This window comes from Ochotona princeps, chromosome 7 (assembly GCF_030435755.1).
Source record: "Ochotona princeps isolate mOchPri1 chromosome 7, mOchPri1.hap1, whole genome shotgun sequence".
In the NCBI taxonomy this organism is placed as follows: Eukaryota; Metazoa; Chordata; class Mammalia; order Lagomorpha; family Ochotonidae; genus Ochotona; species Ochotona princeps.
The window spans coordinates 70,281,217-70,298,160 of record NC_080838.1 but is presented as its reverse complement, the minus strand read 5'-3'; the positions used below and the strand labels follow the sequence as shown (position 1 = coordinate 70,298,160).

At 38.8% G+C, this 16,944-nt stretch overlaps 1 protein-coding gene across 3 annotated transcripts in view; it reads left to right on the top strand.

The window, feature by feature from the left end:
* The window catches only part of SLC4A4 (solute carrier family 4 member 4), a 336,295-nt gene extending 322,820 nt beyond the window's left edge, over positions 1–13,475 (top strand). For all 3 annotated transcript variants that reach the window (XM_004596192.2, XM_058667227.1, XM_058667228.1), the window contains 6 exons: positions 1,188–1,256; positions 3,661–3,834; positions 6,241–6,402; positions 9,868–9,964; positions 11,595–11,674; positions 13,352–13,475. In XM_004596192.2, coding sequence (XP_004596249.2) covers positions 1,188–1,256; positions 3,661–3,834; positions 6,241–6,402; positions 9,868–9,964; positions 11,595–11,638 — 546 coding nt within the window. In that variant the 3' untranslated portion in view covers positions 11,639–11,674; positions 13,352–13,475. The remainder of the gene's footprint in view (positions 1–1,187; positions 1,257–3,660; positions 3,835–6,240; positions 6,403–9,867; positions 9,965–11,594; positions 11,675–13,351) is intronic.
* The last annotated feature ends 3,469 nt before the right edge of the window (positions 13,476–16,944 follow it).

Sequence of the window (16,944 nt, the reverse complement as noted above, 5' to 3'; positions counted from 1 at the left end):
TTGTTTTGTTTGAGCTCAGAGTCAAAATGAGATATATGGAAGTTGTTATTCTCTTCTGAAATGAGCACCTGGTGTTTTGTACACAGAGGTAGATTTATTCCATGTGCATCTTACTATTTCCCGGGCTAACAGACAACAATTGGAGACAGTTGTGACACATTTTGGAGCTTATGCATTCTTGAACAGTAACCACAGGGATTCAGATACACCTGTACATGTTAGGCAGTTTCAAAGAGACTGATAGAAATTGTTCTGCGCTTACTACATGTGGTAATTCTTTGCACAGGCCTCTAAAGCCATCCTGTGCTGGGAGGTTACAGTGGCATCTTGTGTGTGGATTGGGTAGGATTGGCCTGCTTTGACTTGTGGTTTTTGTTTTTCAGCTTTGAAAAATCCTGAAATCGGTTGAACTCCTTTTCACCATCTAGGATGGACAACCTTTGTTGTCCAAACAGAAGAAATCCCAAAAACAGGATTATAGTGTATTTCCTTGGTTTCCTCATTCTTAGGTTTAAACAGCTAGGAATAGATAAGCTTTAGCACATCGTACTAGACCTTCTCATTGTTAACATGCCTTGTGTTAATGAATGTAAATTCTGTTTTTGTGGTTAATTCATGGAGTGTGAAAGTTTAGTTTTAAAAGATGTGTTTTAAACTGGAAGGATAAGTAATTGCTTCCAGATGCTCCGAGCAGTTAGTCCTTTTAGTACTCCTGAAAAGGAGAATGGGGTCGTGGTTTGATGGCTGTTTCATTGAAAGAGGCATTTGTATACCGCACGAATAGACCATTCATCAGAAATTAGTAAGAGGAAAATCAAGAAACAATTGTGAAAGGAACCTGATATTGAAGGGTGAGGCCTTCCCTACCCCTGCTTCTACCCCACCATCCACAAAGCATCTGGTTTGTAGGGTCACTCCTTTTAAGGAGAAAAGGAAACGGAAAATTCCCTCCTTGTTTTTCGAAAGAAATTATTACTAAGGTGTTGTTTGCTGGTTTTATAAGACAGGTATCAAGTGAAAATGACAAATCTTCCCAGCCCCTTCAGGTACTTCTAACACAAAGAGTGTGGAAAACGCAGTATCTCGAGGATCAGTGGTGGTTGCAGCCTTCTAGTTCCAGCTATAGCCTCCATTGACACTGTGGCGTCATTGGTTTTAATCTGTATCCCATTCTGTTTTCTTCCTAGTTTATCCCCATGCCTGTACTCTATGGTGTGTTCCTGTACATGGGGGTGGCATCGCTTAATGGTGTGCAGGTAAGGTCTCCACTTCCATCTATGGAGTAGTGGTTTTTTTCCTGGTAGCAGCAACAGCCAACTAGTAGATCTTCAAAAGAAAAGTACCAGTCCTCAACTGCTGGCTTCTTAAAAAGCATATTGTGTTTTCTCTGGATTCACCTGCTTTCCGTTTCTGATTTTTATCTACACTGTCAGCTGGTGTTAGCAAATGTTCTCATGCCTACCCATTTTTGAAAGCAGGAGGGTAGAAGTCATTTGACCTGGAAAGCAAGAGAGCTGTAATCCTATAATCTTTCTTTTCCTTCTTCCCACCCACCCCCCACTCTGTCTCTGTCCCTTTTTATCTTACTAAGGACAGTTAACCCTTTTGGGCCCTCTCGAGATAACATCAGGTAGCCTTTATTCTTTGCCTTAGTCCAGATTAAGGACAGGATTTTCTTACTTGATTTACTTTTCACATGGCTGTTAGTATCTGGGAAAAGTTCCATAGCAATAAAAGAATAAAGCTATTGTGATTTACATTCCACTTTTGTCAAAAACATCAGCTCTCCACAACGTTGGCAAAAATTGAACCCTGCCTTTAAAAAAAAATCATTAGGGAAAACCTTGTAAGACACTCTGTCTTTCCATTGACATTTAATTTGATCAGCACCAGGAAACTGGAAGTACTGCTGCTGCTTTCTGGCACCTTCTTAATTGCAGCCTCATTTAGCACTTAGCAATGTTTCAATGGGAAAAGACTGCATGTTCTGTGAACATCCTAAGGATTTATTTGAGCCCCTTCAAAATAGTCTTTGCTTTCATTTATTACATTTAGATTAACTCCCTCTTAGAGTCAGAGGTGGGCAAGTGGCCAGACCCCCAGAGAAAAGATGACTTTATGTCCCCTGGTTAGGGTCACTGAAAAGAAGTGTTCATGATTTGTCAAAAAAAAAAAAAAAATAGTGATTCTCTAGGGACTGGAATAGATGAATGTGAACATGAGGTTATTGTTACTCTGAAATTTCCAGAAGTATAAATTTGTAAAAGCAGTTTATTTTTTTATCTACCACTGAAAATATTGTTTATTCTACTAAAGGAAAACATTTGAAACTAAAATGGCACCAAACTAATAGTTTTCATTTTTGTTTGCCCTTAGTGAGTTCAGTTTAGATCAAAAGTTTGGTTTTGTATATTCAGGAAGCTTTGTAGATGGTTGGCACTCAGAATATGTTTATTAAATTAAAAGAATAATAACCAACCACATCACCGTGATGGGGGGACAGCGTGCTGCTGGACAGCAGGTGAATTCCCTGTATTTTGCAGTGCTATTGTCCCTAGCATTGAGTTCTCTTTTCCTAAATGTGCTCTTGAGTCTTCCAATTTTAGGGCTTTTTTTTTTTTTTTGGCAAGATTTAGTTTACCAGAAAATTTTTTAACCCAGTCGATATAAATAGATGCCCCCATCAATATGCAAACTAGCTATAGAGGAAGGGGGGGAGGAAAGAAAAAGACAAAAACCCTTTATGTAGGAAATGGCCTCAGGAAGATGGAGAGCCTCTGCTTTACTCTTTTCTCTCCAGAAAGAAAGTAGTGCTACCTTTTCAGAGTTCTTATCACAAACTCTTCAATTGGAAAGCTACCTGCTAAGCATCTTTGTGTAACAGACAGGCTGTGATGGGTTCTGAAATATCATTCCATGTATCAGCATCATCAGTGTCAACTCAGCAGTTGTTCTTTGAAGCATAGCACCTGTCACATAAATGCTCAATCTTCATTTGAATACCCCTTTATATAGTATGACTATGTGATGGCCTCTCTTTGATGGAAGTCTGTCTATACCTTCAAGTTCATTGTAACGTTCATGTAGCTGTTCGCTGAAAAGAAATGCTAATATATTGCTGAATGTACTAGTAGAGTTATGCCATAGATAAATAATTAGCAGTTTAGTAAAATGGCAGTATATTCATTTTTTTAAGTTTGGTGTTTGCTTCATATTCTAAAATAATTCGGAAATGTGTATGATGCATATTACAGTCTCCTCCTTTTTGGGGTGAGGTAACTGAAACAGAGTAAGAGACAAGACTTAGACATCTGCCTTCAGCGTATCATTGCCAAAATGCACAAGATGCTTTCTCCCAACATTTGGATAATCAACTCGGAGAGGAGCATATAGAATTTGTTTGGTACTTTGGTTTTAGTCCTTGATGGCTAGTTAATCTCATATCTCACCTGGGAAGTATTGTTGAAAAGTTCAAGAATTGCACAGGAAGACTTGACTGTGCTGGAGTAAGCTTCCACACTGACAAGTACTTTGTACTCCCAAAAGACACTACTTTTCTACCTCATAGGTGGTAGCTAATCAGGAGTTAGTTAGGAATGGTGGGTATGACTGTGTGCACTTGAGTTAATGCATTCGGGACCCCTCCCATTTCCTTTCTAGTTCATGGATCGTCTGAAGCTGCTTTTGATGCCCCTGAAACATCAGCCTGACTTTATCTACCTGCGTCACGTGCCCCTGCGCAGAGTCCACCTGTTCACCTTCCTGCAGGTGTTGTGTCTGGCCCTGCTCTGGATCCTCAAGTCGACTGTTGCTGCTATCATTTTCCCTGTCATGGTAGGAATCCCTTTAACTGAACCCATGCTGTAAGTTCCAGCCAATGTCATGTGCTTATTAGGACATGGAAGACATCTTTCTCTGGTGTAGCTCCAGATGTTGCTGGCCTTGAGCTCATCACTTGATCAGTCGTAACCCAAGTTTGCTCAGGGTGTGGTTGTCTAGGATAAGCCTTAGCCTCAGATGACCTGAGTTCGGATTCAGATGGTACTCATGTCAGTCAGGGAACCTTGTGCTACCATTGGATCATTTGCAAAATGGTAAGGGCTTTGTGACTGTTGTTGTGTTAGTGACAAACATCAAGTGTATAGCAGAATGCCTGCCTTGTGGCAGATGCTGGTGCCCATTAGTTGTGTTTAAAAAATGCCATTACACAACAGAATAAATCTAAGTAAGAGCACAGTATGTTTCAGTTCCAACAGGAGAGGTGTTTAGTAACTTGTAAGAAATTGTCCAGTGCAGGGCCCGGCGTGGTGGCCTGGTAGCTAAGGTCCTTGCCTTGAACGTGCTGGGATCCCATATGGTTGCTGGTTCTAATCCCGGCAGCCCCGCTTCCCATCCAGTTCCCTGCTTGTGGCCTGGGAGGGCAGTCGGGGATGGCCCAATGCCTTGGAACCCTGAACCCATGTGGGAGTCCTGGCTCCCGGCTTCGGATCAGTGCAGCACTGGCCGTTGCGCTCACTTGGGGAGTGAATCATCGAACAGAAGATCTTTCTCTGTCTCTCCTCCTCTCTGCATATCTGACTTTGCAATAAAAATAAATAAATCTTTTAAAAAAATTGTCCAGTGCAATAGACAAAAGTAGTGAGAAGCGCAACCTTGGGGGGTCTTGTGGTTGGCATTGGGCTGGGCTTGAGGATAACGCTGGACTCACTGTCTTCTGTAAAGTGAGCAACGTTCTATTCATATCACAGGGAGAGAAGGGAAAAAAGAAATGCAACATTTGTATTGGCTTTATTGCTGGACTTACCTTTGAGCATAATCTTCTGTATCTTGCAAGACAACATCAATATATCCAGAAACGCAGCCTCAGGGCTGCTGGCTGTATTCCATAGCTCTGGAAACTACACTTCTATCCATGGGTCACATTTCATTTTTATAAAAATCCTCTTACTCTTAGCCAGGATTTTATTTTATTCTTCTTTATATTTCTTATTTATAATGATCATTTTCCCAAGTGTAATCCCAAAAAAGGCAAAAAAAAAAAAAAGTTAGTGATTTCTTCAGTTCTTTTAAACGGTCCATATCTCTCTTTCTTCCTGAAACTACATTAACCACTGGAAAACACCCTAAATGAGAAAATGACTCCATTTTAGTTAGTATTATCTACCTACTACTAGGTTTGCAAAAACCAGAACTTTAAGGCAGAAGAGGACCAATCTGTAGTCTATCCAAATCATATGACTTCATTGCTTGCACTAAATCATAATACAAATGTTTTAACTTTTTAAAGTGTTTTTATATTTTCAGAGGTTTTATTGGGTCATAAAACAGGCCTGTTACATCAGTAAGGCAGCTGTTATTAATTTTTCCTGACGATAGAGAGCATGACAGATACACAGCATGATATAAAATACCTGTTGACTTTGAGGAAGAGCCAGTCCTCCTGCCACTTGCTGTTTTCCTCTTTTACTGTTGAAGAAAGATGCCTCTCCTGTGCCTCAGAAGCTGCTCTTCAACAGCAACCCCTAGGACCAAGATTTAGAGGTCAAGGGCACTGGTTCTGGAAGCAGACCATGGGAAGCCTTTTATTCTTCTTTTATTTGAGCTGATAATTGTGGATAGCATAATGTATCTGAGGTTCAAATTTTTCAAACATGGGATAAAAATAATAATAAATGATAATAAATGATGCAATACAGCTTCAGGGTTTAACCCAGCATCGGAGCCCATAGTAAGTAAATGCTTAGTAGCAGTGACTGAGGTAGACTAGTGAATGAACTAGGCTTTGTGTATTCAGATGCAGCTGCATATTGCAAAGATATTTCAGTGTGTTTTATGTTATACAGATTTTTTTTTGATGTCCAAAAATGTATACACTGTTTTCATTTGGAATAACTATAAATCATAGATTGATGCTTCTTTTTTGCCGTTCAACTTTTAGTTATTTTCTTTTTTTAAGAAAAAAATCTGACCTGGAAGGAAATTATTTCAAAACAACCCTTTCCTGTGAAAATTCTAATTGAGTGTGATCATGAAGTTCAGTGAACCAAAAAAAAGTGAGTTTTCACGGAGAGTGGCCTGAACACAGTGATCAGGCCCACTCCGCCTGTGCCCGTAAAGCTGAGATGTGCTCTTGTGGGCTACTCTTCCCCAGATAGGTTTCTGCTGACTTCACAGCGGCAGTGTCAGCATGAAGTCATCTAATGTGATTTCCTTCATATGTTTTTATGTTTGTCCTTGCAGATCTTGGCCCTTGTAGCTGTCAGAAAAGGCATGGACTACCTCTTCTCCCAGCATGATCTCAGCTTCCTTGATGATGTCATTCCAGAAAAGGACAAGAAAAAGAAGGAGGATGAGAAGAAAAAGAAAAAGAAGAAGGGGAGTCTGGACAGCGACAATGATGATGTAAGGAACTTTGCAGAATTCCCAATCAAGCTAGTTAGAAAAACCAATGTGAAACATGCACTGTGATTTTATTGCTATAAGGAAGAAAAACTGAGTTACAAGAAGTGTTTACCTGGCACTATGACAAATCGCTCATCTCTCCTCCATTTATCATGTTACTATCTTTTCTTATAGTTTTCTGAAGTCCTTCTGTAATTGTTAGTATATTGATTATGACTTCTTAAGTGCTATAACATGTATCTGGTTTTCGGTTTATAATCCAGGGTTTGTATTTGACTTAATAACTCAGGGTTGTGTTTATTTTATGCCTAATGAGCATAGGTGCCAGTGGTCACACCTCCTATGACCTGTAAATCTGTTTGACTAGGCTCCCGACCTAAGTTCTGTGCTGTCATATTGCACCAGCATTATATTTATGCTAACATAATTTGAGTCTGCTTTTCTGTAACTCTTCAATAAAAAGGGAAAGGAATTGGAGTTTGGGGTCTTTCAATATAATTATTGTGGCCACTGTCATAGCCCAGATGGTCCTCTCGCAATTGGATGATTAAATTAAGAAATCAAATTACTGCCCAGTGTTTTTCTTTAGGGGACGATTTTACAAAGACACAATGCTGCAGTAAGCTGTGCAGTCATTGCTAGGAGACAACGTGGGATCTGCTTGTCTTCATCAGACCACACTCCTGCACACACACACACAGACATGGACACACAGACTTTGTCTAGTAGCTTGGGAACAGCCCGTCTACTGTAATTTTCTTTGTGAAAATTGGTTCTGGATTTGTCATAATGCCACAGAATATTTGGTGTGTCTCCTTCCCATTTTGAAATAGAAGTATAAGTTTTCTTGTCTACTCTGTACTTGGTAACTTGATTATACATATGTTATCCTTAATTGTCATAGCATCTCTTTAAAATATACATGTCTGTTCCCATTTTACACATGAGAAGGTTTAGACTGAGAAATGCTGAATCATTTTAATGTTTTCTAATTTCTTGAGCTATGATTGACATATGAAAATTATGTACTTACATTTAAGGTTTGCAGTGTTAATTTGTCTAAATATTGTTTCTGCAGCGCTGAGTGGTAAAGCTCTAACCCAGAGATGTCTGCTGATTTCCAGTGATAAGACTGTCAGACTATGTTCTTTTTGTAGAACTTGGAAATAGTAGAGCCAAGGAAGGCAGCAGGCAGAATTAGATTTCAGATAAGTCAATGCAATATAAAAACACTAAATTTATGAAGCACATTTAGCTAAGGAGAAGAAGAATCGGAGGGAGCTTTTATAACTGTCACCATCCATCTCCAGCGAGGGCATGTGTGTAGATTTTCTGTTTCCAATGATGACGGAAAGAGAGAGAATGTGTTTAAACTGAGGCAGAGAGTAGCATGCAGAATTAAACATTGTTGTGCTCATGCAATGAATGAAAACCCAAATTCAAGAGAAATATTTGGACCACACGGACAGAAAATTAGTTGTCTGATTATTAAGACCATCAAAGTAGAATTTAGAATTTAGAATTTTCAAAATAGATACTTTAGTTGCATGGACACCTAACTTAAATTAATTACAAAACCAGGAAGGAATAAAGTCATAATGCAAAATGCTCTTTTCTAAGAAAAAGAATAAAATATTAATTTGAGGGAATATTTTAAGTTTGCTGCTTTTGAAACTAATGCTGAGTCAAATAATTACCTGAGATCTTCCTTCAGACTTCAGATAATTTTCAACAAATGATACCTTGTTTCAGTAATGCTAACGTGCTATTTACCACTTTCAGTTCTATATTTCCAATGGATTTCTTGACAATAATGAGCAATATTTGTTTTTCTGCTTCTTCTTCTGCACCCACCTCCAATCCAAATAAATAAGTAAATAATGAAGTATATCCTAACAGGCAATTTAGAGTACATCTGTGCAGGACATTCTGTGTGGCGAGCTGTGATTGGGGGCTCCACGCTTAGGCCAGTGTCCTGATGGTCACCTAATCGTCAGGTGGTGTGTGCCCCAGCACCACCGCAGCTCCCACTGTTCGCAGCAGAAGTGGAGAATGATGCCTCACCTACATGTGAGCGTCATAGGGTTGTTTCTGAACTTGCCTGGTAGACTGTGATGAGGGTTGACGGCCAACCTAACCATTTATGAATGTTGTTATTAAGGGAAGTGTTTGAGAGCAGATTTAGTGTTCTTGACATTTTCATGAAGGTAGGCACAAGCAGCACCTCATCATGTTTTGTTTGTTGTCAGCGCATCGAATTCTAAATGATATTGTAGCTCATTACTCTCTTTATTTTCCTCAAAGAGGAATTCTCAAGGTAAGTAGGAGGCTTGGGTGTAATAGTGGTTTTTATTTTTGACTTAGTTCTCTGTCCATATACATGTATTTCCAACAAAAGATCATCTCCTTGCTATTTGCAGTTAAGAGATGAGCTGGGTCTTTTCGACCCAAAGACTCAGTGTAATGGGCTTTTTGGTAATAGGAGTTAGAGAGCCTGTGGAGAGCTGTGACACATTGAGGTAACAGGGCAGTTATACGCCTGTCCTTACCATGGTTTTCTCATAGTGATTCTCTGCTTGCCCGCCCATCGCAGGCTTTCCTTTGGATTTTCTCTGATTTTCAAATTAAAATGCACATTTCAAGCTTAGAGTAGAATTTGATAGAGTCTTAGCATAAAGGAGGGAGGTTTATTTTCAAAAATATGTAGAGGGCTCCTTGAGAGTGGATATATATATATACATATACATATATACACACATTTATATAAAGGTCTCCTTGTTTTAAAAAGAAAGGTACGTCATGATTTTCCCAAAGGTGAAACCAAGACCATAAACTAAATGAGAATTTTTGTTTTCATTTTTTAAGTTTTTTTATGCTACAGTTCCATTGGCTCAGGGATTCCCATTCCCTCGCTGCTTCTTCCCCCCTCTCATGCCCCACTGATTTCCCCTATCTTGTTACAATAGTACACTCCTTCAGCAACAGGCACCGGCCCATCATTCTGCAATTTAACTGTATCATGACATTATAGGTAAAGACAATGGTAGAAAGTCCAGCATCCTACTATCAAGATATATTTAATAGTTAGGGTCATATTATAAAATTTAGAAAATTTCTTTGATTTAATGTGTTTTATAGTAATATTATTTGCCTCACTCATATAACAACTTGTAAATATTTGCTCTTTGGGAAGCCAGAATATGGGAGACTTCATGATTAACACTTGTAGCATATTTACAGAGCATGGTTCTAGGTTTAATTGATGCAACTTCATTAATTTAGGAGAGTGGAAGACAAATGTGGGAGGGAAAGGTGGTATAGAATTTGAAGTTTTCAAGCTGCTAGTCATTCTATCTAGGCCTTTCCTCTTTGATGTCACTTGAAGGGATAAAAGGGTAGATTTGATCAGTTCTTGAGGTAAGGACTGTGTAAATAAAATCTGAAAACTGTGCATTTCTTTCACAGTCTGACTGCCCATACTCAGAAAAGGTTCCAAGTATTAAAATTCCAATGGACATCATGGAACAGCAGCCTTTCCTAAGTGAGAGCAAACCTTCCGACAGTGAGTAGAACTAACCTCTCGCATGCCTGCTGGATTACGATTTGCACTGACAGAGAAAATATCGAGAATCCTCACCTACGTTAACTTTCTTTCTCTGTTATCTCCCTTTGTTTCTAAGAGAAGATTTACACTTAATTATTTTATGACTTCAGTTTTACATTCTTCACACTTTATTCTTCCTCCTTTTACTGTAACCTTTATAGTTTTTATTTGATAGCATTTTCAGTTCCCCAAATCCTCACCCTATTTGTTTCTTTTTCTTTCAAGTGCTAAACTTATAACCATTTTTAAATCCATTTTCCCTTTGTCCTCACTGGTCATTAGAATTGCTGCTTGTAGTACTACATCACTGTCTGTTACTGTTTGTTTTCCTTAGGTTTCAGCCAATGACCAAATCAGCTCAAATGAGAAACCGTATCATGAGTCTCTCAATGATCAATGAATCAGTTGCTGATATTGCAAATTTAGAGTAATTATTATTTTCGGTTACATTTGTAATCCTCAAATATCAGCACAACATCTTGTGTGGAGGATACATGAATTTCCTTCCTAAATTTTTTGTTCTTCTTGTGCTGTTTGAAAATTGTGGTGGCTATCTTAGCCTTTCTGGGATAATCGCCTGATGGCAATCAGGTGATGGTTCGTGACATGTCATCTTCTCTTTTGTAGTTAATGGGCAGCTTGGGAGAGTGAAACTTCTGTAGTGACATTAGTGAACATCTCACACTTTTCCAGTACTAAAGCAGTTGCTTCCCAACTGCTCTCTAGACTGAATTCACAGTAGGAGAAATTTACAGTGGATTCTTTTAGGTCCATGAATACATAGGCTGCACTGTTAATAGCCAAAGATATCTGGGGCAAACTTTTGTTTTTATTTGACCATGCCACTTCAACATCACTAAGAAGTTAGCAATACCAGAAGTTTGAAATGCAAGACCATTAATTAAAGGGGATGGAAACATTAATTGTCAATTGCTGAGTAACAAATGACCACAAGACTTAGCAGCCTGAAACAAGTATATAGTTTCTCACACAGTTCTTGACATTTGGAAGTTTAGGGGCAGCTGATCTGCAGCGTCTGGCTCCTGGTGCCTCATGAGACTACACAGTGAGCTCTTGGCTGGGCTGAACCTCTGAAGTTGGGGTTGTAGCTCAGGATCTGCTTGTCTGGCCCCAGCCTGGAGAGCTAAGTTTTACAATCTATGACGGAACAATCTTGATGAGAGTAGAGTTGCAGTGTAAGTCCCTCAGAAATGTTTTTTATCCTCATGAGATAAAAAAGTGAAAGCTGAGATGGGAAGGCAAGGCAAGCCTTAGATAGTCGGAAGACATGGAGCCTTCTCCAGACAGCTCCACTGGCCTGGCCACTGACAAGACAGAAGGGCTCCCCCACATCCCCAGGCACAGGTGTCACAGGGATTAGGAGTTGGGCTTAAGAGGACTTCCCAGAATCTCCGTTTGATGCAGTGTTTACAGACATGACCTAAACACATCTTTATTCTTCCCAGTGGTGAGAGATGAATCCATTTCTGGGACAATTTAGTTTTTCATTTTCATTTTATGTTTTACCAAAGCCCTACCACTTAGGATTTAAGACCTAGGTGTTTCTTTTTTTTTTTCCCCTCTCCAGGAGAAAGATCATCAACATTCCTCGAGCGCCACACATCATGCTGATAAAATTTCTTTCCTTCAGTCATTGGGTTTGCCAAGGTAAAGAGGCCAAAATTCGCTCTTGTTTTGTAGTGAAAAGGCCCACAGAAGTATAGGCAATGGTAGCTTACTGACAGAACTCTTTTATTTGTTCCCCATGATTTTTACATTTTTTAAAAAAATTATTTATTTCTATTTGAAAGGAAGATTTTGTAGAAAAAAAAGCAAAGAGACAGAATGAGGTATCTTCCATCTTCCACAAATGGCTGCAATGGTTAGAGCTGAGCTCATCAGAAGCTGGAAGCTAGAAGCTTCTTCCAGGCCTCCCAAATGGGTGCAGGGGCCCAAGGACTTGAGCTGTCCTCCACTGCCTTCCCAGGCCATAAGCAGGAAGGTGGATTGGGCTTGGAGCAACCAGGACAGGAACTGCCAGTACTAGCAAGTAGACGATTGGCCTGATGCACCACTGCACCGGCCCCTCCACGGCTTTTCTTGAATAAATTACAAAGTAACTAAGACCTGCTCTACCTTCAACTGGTAGAGAGCATTCTAAGAGACCTATCTGCTCTGAGAAGTAAGGAATCTTTCAGTCCTGGTAGGTTAAAATCCAAGATCAACATTAAGTCTGATGGTTCCTCTATAGTTTCCTTCCCTCTCATAGAAGACGTCAGGTCCATCTTAATTGTTGAAAGAATAAAATCTCTGCTTTCATTATGTTACTCTTTTTCCCCTTTAATTTCTAGAAATATTTTTGTATTTGTTAGTTCTTCTCATTTTGGAAACATTTTGGCTGTTTTATTTACTCTATGAGATTGCTATAGAACATCCCCAAAATTGGCTGTAGAAATTTCCATAGAACCCCCAAGTTGGGTCTGCTTGCTGGATGCTCAGCAAACCAATTACTGACATCAGCATGGTGAATGAAAACAGACACCTGTAGAATGCAGAGCTAGGAGGCAGGCACCTATGGCTTCAATCCTAGGTTTAGGAGTAAGAAGTAAAGATTATAAAGTTTGGCTTAGGGTTGCAGGTATAGCTCATGTTCAAGTACTGATTGGTCCACAGTGCTAATGGTCTTCCTTGGATTGGTTGGTGATATAACAGTTCTTTGGGGGATTTTGATGATGATGAATTGTACTCCAGTCAGTCTAGGGGCTACCTGTGTGGGTGGCAGTTCTCTTTTTGCTTTGGGCTTAGGGTTCCTGGGAAGGGAAACCCTTCAAGACTGAACATTAAGATACTGTCTGTAATGGAGATAAGTGACCTCATGTATCTTGTGTTCAGGGACCCATGAGACCAGCTGCACCACCCCCTCAATTCATTTCAATTTAAGGTTTCAATTGAATACAAGGTTTCATTGAATACAATTCATTTTCAATACAAGGTTGACTTGCCATGGTAAAAGCAGGGCAAGGAATCTTTAACCTCAGGCAGGTCTGGGGGACCTGTGCATGGAGGACTGTGGAACCAGGAGCTACTGGGTCCTGGCATGTGCATTCAGATGCACTGTGCTGGGGCTCAGGTTCAATATTGTAGCAAAGTTTTGCTGGAATTTCTTGATTCTCTGTAGGGGTGCCTTCATCCTCTTTAAAAATTGTTTCTTTTTAAACACAAAGAAGGGATAAGAATTAAAAGAAGACAAAGATCATTTGGCATAAAGCATGAATATTTGATATAAGAAAAAGTATGATTTAGTTAATATTGCTTTCCTTCTTTTTTTTTTTTCTTTTGCTCTAGTCCTCCTCGAACTCCAGTAAAAGCTGTGCCTCAAATTAGAATAGAACTTGAGCCTGAAGACAATGATTCTTTCTGGAGGAGCAAGGGAACAGAAACTACGTTGTAACCTGTTTTTTGTCTTTCTTAAACCTGACAGTTGTGTTTTTAACATTCTAGATTTTCCTTTCTTTGACCCGGCTGTTTATTTTTAAATTTTGTTTTCTTTGTGGTTTTTGGTCACTGGCCAAATAAGATAGCACTGTCTGCATCTGTGGGTTTTTTTGTTTTTTGTTTTTTGTTTTTTTTGCATAGGTAAAATCAAGACAGTCGTGCATTGTTCCTTTTTTAAAAACAGCATCTGAGGAATCGCTTTTGTTCTTCGACTTCCAGATGTGTCCTCTGCCCAGGAATTTCCTCTGTCACACGCACAGATCCTGTCCCTTTCCTTTACCTAGCAGAGGTCAAAGTATTAAGGATTCTATAACACCTTTTATCAGAATATTGAAGGAACTCACAACTTTAGCTTTGGAGCTGTGCTTACTGGCTTGTCTCTGCCTGGTAGAACAAAGCTCAACCACCAGACAGAGCCCCTTCTTGCTTCTAGAACTCTCCATGACTGGAAAAAGTGCTGCTATTCTAACTTGCTCTTGCTTGTCACCCTTAATGCTAGAATTATCAAAAGAATACAAAAACTAAAGGTACTTTACTCCCTATAGAGAAAACATTGCCATCATTGTAGCAAGTGCTGGAATGTCCCTTTTTCCTATGCAACTTTTTTTAACCCTTTAATGAACTTATCTGTTGAGTACATTGAAGAATATTTTTCTTCCTAGATTTTGTTGTTTAAATTATGGGGCCTAACCTGCAACTTATTTTTTGTCAATTTTTTAAACTTTTTTTTAATTACTGTAAAGAAAAATGAATTTTTCCTGCAGCAGGAAACATAGTTTTGAGTAGTTCTACCTCTTATTTGTAGCTGCCAGGCTTTCTGTAAAAATTGTATTGTATATATAATGTGATTTTTACATACACACACACACACACACACACACACACACACACACAATCTCTAGGGTAAGCCAGAAGGCAAGATCTGATTTAAAACACCATGTTTTGAAGAATCCATTTTTCCCTTTAAAAAAATTAACTGTTCTATGAAGGATAATAAGGGAGAAGAGAGAAAGTTCTATGTAATGGGAGTAACTGTTGTGTCTAGGCACAGATGCTGAGTGTATCACCACGTCAGTGTGCTATACAGTATTGTTAGATGTTTGTATGTCTGTGTATTGCTCTGTGTGTGCTGGGGCACATAAGTGCAAACGTCAGAAAGAGAAAGTAATGGTAAGCAAAGGGCCAAGTTATTGACCTTCTTGTGTCAGTTTTCATAAATCCAAGCCACACATGAAAATTCTATCAGAGGTCCAAGAAATTTATCATTATGCAAATGAGATGGATTCTATTTTGTTACGCAGATCAGTCACCACCATTGATACAATAGATTTACAAAGAAGAATCAAAGAGAATAGTAGCCTACCAATAAAGTAGCCCAGTCACACATCTACAGATTAGTGTGGATCTCTACCTGAATCTGCACGCGACGTGGCTTCAGTGTGTTACAAGATGTTCACATACATTTTTAGGATGCAAAGGCAAGTGGTCTTTGTGACTGACATTTGAACTATGCTAGTATACATATATATACATATATATATTTCAGAGTACCGTATCAAAAATAACCCTTTATAAATTAAATTCCACGATATTTAAATGTTATATTTTAATAGGTTACTTGTATTCTGTGAATATATATTAAAATAACCTTTTAAATGCTGAATCCATAATTTTTGGCACATATAATTGTGATATATTTTCACAGTAATGGATTTTTGACAAGCTAAAAACAAAAAAATCACTTACTTTGGTTTTACAATATGCACTTATTGAGTCCCACTCTATCCTATAGTATAGAAATTGTAATTCTATTTCCTTGAACTGTTGATTATGAGAATTTTATTACCCTCACTAGTTATTTTGTAGTTTTTGCTAATTTTGAAATTTTTTATTTTATACAAATAAGACATGAATGACCTAATAGTCTCATTGAAATAATAATAGTGAATTGGATGTTATTGTGTAAAAACCTTAGATGCCAATGTTTGGCATCATCTTTTTGTTTAGAGGTATTAAAATGATGATTCTATATTATCTAATTTTTATTACTCTAATATAAAACCATATAAGAAAAGTCCATCCATTTTTATTTACTTGTAGAAATATCTGTACAACACTCAAAAGCCAGGCATCATAAATTCAGTCTAATCTATGGTCTTATTAAAGACATGTTTACTTTTATGAAATCCTAGATTACGTGATACATATTTTTTTCTGATCACAAATCATCTATTTGACTGCCCCATCAGACAGTTCGTGAAGCAACTTAGCATCTCGACCTTTGAGGAGACTCAAGAGCTTCATCTCCTCCGCCATCCATGCTCTGTGATGCAAGGAGCTCACGGCATGCACACAGCATCATACCTCAGCTTGCTCAAAGGAGCAGCTCCTCACAAAGCCTTCAGTATTCTGGAACCCAGGGAGTTTTTCAAAAACCACTTCCTTAAGAGAAATTGAAGTACTTCCCAAACTAGAAAACCAGACCTGAGGTCCATAGACAGCCAACACATCCCCTAGTAACTTCTCTGAGCTTACAATCTCGGCAGAATCAGGGTGTGGTTTTGATTCTATGTAAACTGGACACAAACAGCACAGTAAATTTTTGGTTGTTTAAGTGTGAATTCAGGGACAAAAGACTCAAGTTGCTTGAGGTAAAGACTAAATATAGTCAGAGTTGCTAACGAATGTTTAGTTGAGGAGAGCCACTGCTGGAAACAGAGAGATGACCAGGCCAAGTTTGCCTTACCCAAGGATCATAAGTGCCTCTGGTTTTGCATTTGAGGGATCGCTTGGAAACACTGTTTTCCTTGAAAAAAATCACTCATCTCTACTGTGTGAAACAGCTACTCAGAATCTTAATTATTGTGTGCCATAGGCAGAAGTACAGTTGCCTCTTCCTCCAATGAAGGGTGGGGTGGTGCTGGGGCTGGGGAGAGTACTACTTAAACTAGTAGTGAAACAAAAACCTCTCCCAGCTCCTCAGTGTGTGGGTAGAAAACTATGATCTGCTGTTATTCAGTTTTGTGTATTTTATGCACATGCAACAACACACACAGATGAAATATTTAATGAGTTGTACATCCATGTTTAATACAGAGAATGATTGTCTTCCAAGTTTTTTTTTTTTAAACTGTGTTGAAGTACTTGAAATGTATTGACTGCTGACTCTCTTAAAACAAAACCCTTGAGTTGTATTATGGAGGTTGACATTGTTCAGGGGTGGGACAAAGCTTTCTTCAGTCCTTCTCATACCACTTAATAATCTTGATTCAGGAACTGGAAATGTTCTTATTTCTTTTCTGTGATGTTTCACATCTGCTCTTTATAGCATAAGCGTAGAGCCCATTGGCACAAAGGAGCTGAAAAGACTCGAATGGAGCTCTGCAGTGACACTTCACATGCTGAAGAGCGTTATGAGATTTCAAGTGATAATTCCATTAGTC